Consider the following 3,352-nt stretch of genomic DNA (forward strand, 5'->3'; position numbering starts at 1 on the left):
GCGACTTTGAAACTATTAGCTTTTTTTTTTTTTATTGTAATGTCCTCGCGCAACTCTCGCGCGACTTTGAAACCATTAGCCTTTTTTTTTTTTTATTGTAATGTCCTCGCGCAACTCTCGCGCGACTTTGAAACCATTAGCCTTTTTTTTTTTTTTTATTGTAATGTCCTCGCGCAACTCTCGCGCGACTTTGAAACCATTAGATTTTTTTTTTCTTCTACTTGGTCCACTGTCCTCACTCAACTCTCGCGCGACTTTGAAAGCATTTGGCGCCGAAATTAAAGTTGCAGGAATCAATTCCAGTCACAGCGTCTCTGTGAATGCATACAGAGATTCCTGTGGCACATAAACGTCTCGCCTCACAAGTACATTGTACAGTACTACACTGAAGGCACATCTACACTTCACTCTGCCTTTTTAGACGATTACAAACAGCATTTGTTTTTACTGAAGTTGCTGCTGCATTTCAGGATGTCTTTTGGTCAATTACCAAGTAATAGGATAAGGGGGGCACATGCAGGCACAAATGTTGCTCGTGGTGTTACTTCACACAAACATGTGCATGTATTTTCAACTTCTGTTAATGAAGGTGCAGGAGTTAGTGGTGCAATGTTTAATGTACGGAACAATGATACTGTTACGCAGAGTGCAACAATGTCTGCTGGTGTTACATGTGTTCCTAGTATGGCTGCGCCTGATGTCAATGGTGTGGCGAGTATCTCAGCAGGTGTGACTGATGGTGTGTTTACCGAGAATGTTTGTGACACTGTGAGTGTTCGTGGTGTTGGTTGTTTGGGTGTTAGTGTGCGTGGCGCTATGCGTGGTAGGGTTCGTGGTAGAGCTCGTGGTACGGTTGGTGGAATTGTGCGTGGCAGTGTTAGTGTGCGTTCCGAAGAACGTGGCGGTTTACGTCGTGGGTTACGTGGCGGTGTACGTGGTGGAGAACGTCGCGGTGTACGTGTCCGTGTACGTGGCAGACAGTGTAGTAGTGTGAGCACAATGCATTTTCCTCACGACAAAACTAATGCTAGTGTGTCCGAGTCAGGCAGTGAAACTATTAGTGCAACAATGAATGTGCACACACTATTGCCTACAGTGACCATGTCAGCGGTTCATGAACAAGTGTGTGCAGGTGCAGATGTCACCTCAGATAATGTTGAGGCTGACATACACATGGGCAACATTGGTTTTCAAGAGGAATACATGCCCGAAAATAACATATATGATGCTGTCAGTCCACTGGTACAACATGCTAAAAAAAGAAACGTTAAATTTAGTGACGAGGAGAATCAGGTGCTAGTTGCGTCAATTTTGGAACACTATGACCGTCTGTTTGGACATCTGGTTGGTACGTTGTACACATGTTATAAATTTGCACTTGGAATCATAATGTCAGTAAATATATTCACCTCACATACGTAACACCATGTTACTGGTTGCCAATAACAGTACAGTTACAATGCTGTGTTTGCTACTGTTGTTTCACAACAGCAATTATGTCATGCATTACAATACACACAGTCAATAGTCATCGTTGTAGTTAAATTGCACATTCTCTAATTTGGTCATAAAGTAACATAGCACTTACTGCAATTGTCCATGTAGAAAATAAAAATCACACATGTTATATTATAAAACAATGTTAAAATTACAAATCTGTTTCTCTCTACTGTCATTATGTTTCTTAACAGTAAAAACCTCCCCTATGGTGAAGAGACAATTGTGGAGAAATATCCGTGATGCTGTGTCTGGCTGTGGAATTCAAGTGCGCACGCACGATAATTGCCGGAAACGGTTTGACGACATCAAAAGAAAACTCAAAATAAAATTACAACAATACTCCAAGCATGCCAGAGGCACAGGTGGAGGCCCACCTGCTACACCATTGAACCTAACACCTTTGGAGGAGCAGTTAAGCGCAAAGTTGCCTTCCATAGTAATAAAAGGATTTGAAGGAGATTTTGATATTGGAGTTTATCAGGATGATTTTCAGCATGGTAAATTGTATGTGTTAAATGTTCGTAATGTGAATCTTATACTATACTAGCTGAGAGACCCGGCGTTGCCCGGGATATAATTTTGGGGGGGCGTACGACAGGGTTAGGCTGGGTGGGTGTGTGACACTTGACTGAGTGGGTGGGTGGGTGACTTTGGGTCGGTGGGTGGGTGACTTTGGGTCGGTGGGTGTGTGACTTTGGGTCGGTGGGTGTGTGACTTTGGGTCGGTGGGTGGGTGACTTTGGGTCGGTTTGACTTTGGGTCAGTGGGTGGGTGACTTTGGGTCGGTGGGTGACTTTGGGTCGGTGGTTGGGTGGGTGAGTTGGGTCGGTGGGTGGGTGACTGACTGGGTGGGTGAGTGGGTGACTGACTGGGTGGGTGAGTGGGTGACTGACTGGGTGGGTGAGTGGGTGACTGACTGGGTGGGTGAGTGGGTGACTGACTGGGTGGGTGACTGGGTGACTGAGTGGGTGACTGACTGACTGAATGGGTGGGTGACTGGGTGACTGAGTGGGTGGGTGACTGAGTGAGTGGGTGGGTGGGTGAGTGGGTGACTGACTGACTGAATGGGTGGGTGACTGGGTGACTGACTGAATGGGTGACTGACTGAATGGGTGACTGGGTGACTGAATGGGTGGGTAACTGAGTGGGTGACTGAGTGGGTGGGTGACTGACTGGGTGGGTGGGTGACTGGGTGAAAGTGGGTGACTGGGTGAAAGTGACTGGGTGGGTGACTGAGTGGGTGTGTGGGTGGGTGACTGAGTGAGTGGGTGGGTGACTAAGTGAGTTTTTGGGTGACTAAGTGAGTGGGTGGGTGGGTTACTGAGTGGGTGGGTGACTGAGTGGGTGGGTGACTGAGTGAGTGACTGAGTGGGTGACTGAGTGAGTGGGTGGGTGACTGGGTGGGTGTGTGGGTGACTGGGTGACAGTGCGTGGGTGGGAGACGGTGTGTGACTTACCTTGACCCCGTGGCATCTGGCTGGGGCAGGAGGTGAGTTCGGGAAGCTGGGGGGGGGCAAGAGTGGCAGGAGTCCCGTGCCGCGCTTCCCCTCTCCGGTAGCGTCACACGTGATGGGGAGTCCCGCGCCGCGCTTCCCCTCTCCGGTAGCGGCGCACGTGATGGGGAGTCCCGCGCCGCGCTTCCCCTCTCCGGTAGCGGCGCACGGTGAGGGTGCGGCTGGGGATGTTGCGGAGCGTGGGGATTTGGGTGAGGTGGGGAGGGGGGAGAGAGTGAGGGGCACCGGGAGAGTGAGGGGCACCGGGAGAGGAGGGGGGGGGGGGGGTGTGGAAGGTGAGCTGCGGTCCAACTGACGGGGGAGAGTGTGTGTCCCTGTGTGTGTGTGTCCCTGTGTGTC

At 49.8% G+C, this 3,352-nt stretch overlaps 1 protein-coding gene across 1 annotated transcript in view; it reads left to right on the plus strand.

Moving 5' to 3' along the window:
• Positions 1-251: 251 nt before the first annotated feature.
• LOC142501777 (uncharacterized) overlaps positions 252-3,352 on the plus strand; it is a 5,079-nt gene continuing 1,978 nt past the window's right edge. Inside the window, exons 1-2 of the mRNA XM_075612161.1 lie at positions 252-1,348; positions 1,692-1,997. Coding sequence (XP_075468276.1) covers positions 472-1,348; positions 1,692-1,997 — 1,183 coding nt within the window. The 5' untranslated portion in view covers positions 252-471. The remainder of the gene's footprint in view (positions 1,349-1,691; positions 1,998-3,352) is intronic.

The sequence above is a fragment of the Ascaphus truei genome, chromosome 1 (genome assembly GCF_040206685.1).
Source record: "Ascaphus truei isolate aAscTru1 chromosome 1, aAscTru1.hap1, whole genome shotgun sequence".
In the NCBI taxonomy this organism is placed as follows: Eukaryota; Metazoa; Chordata; class Amphibia; order Anura; family Ascaphidae; genus Ascaphus; species Ascaphus truei.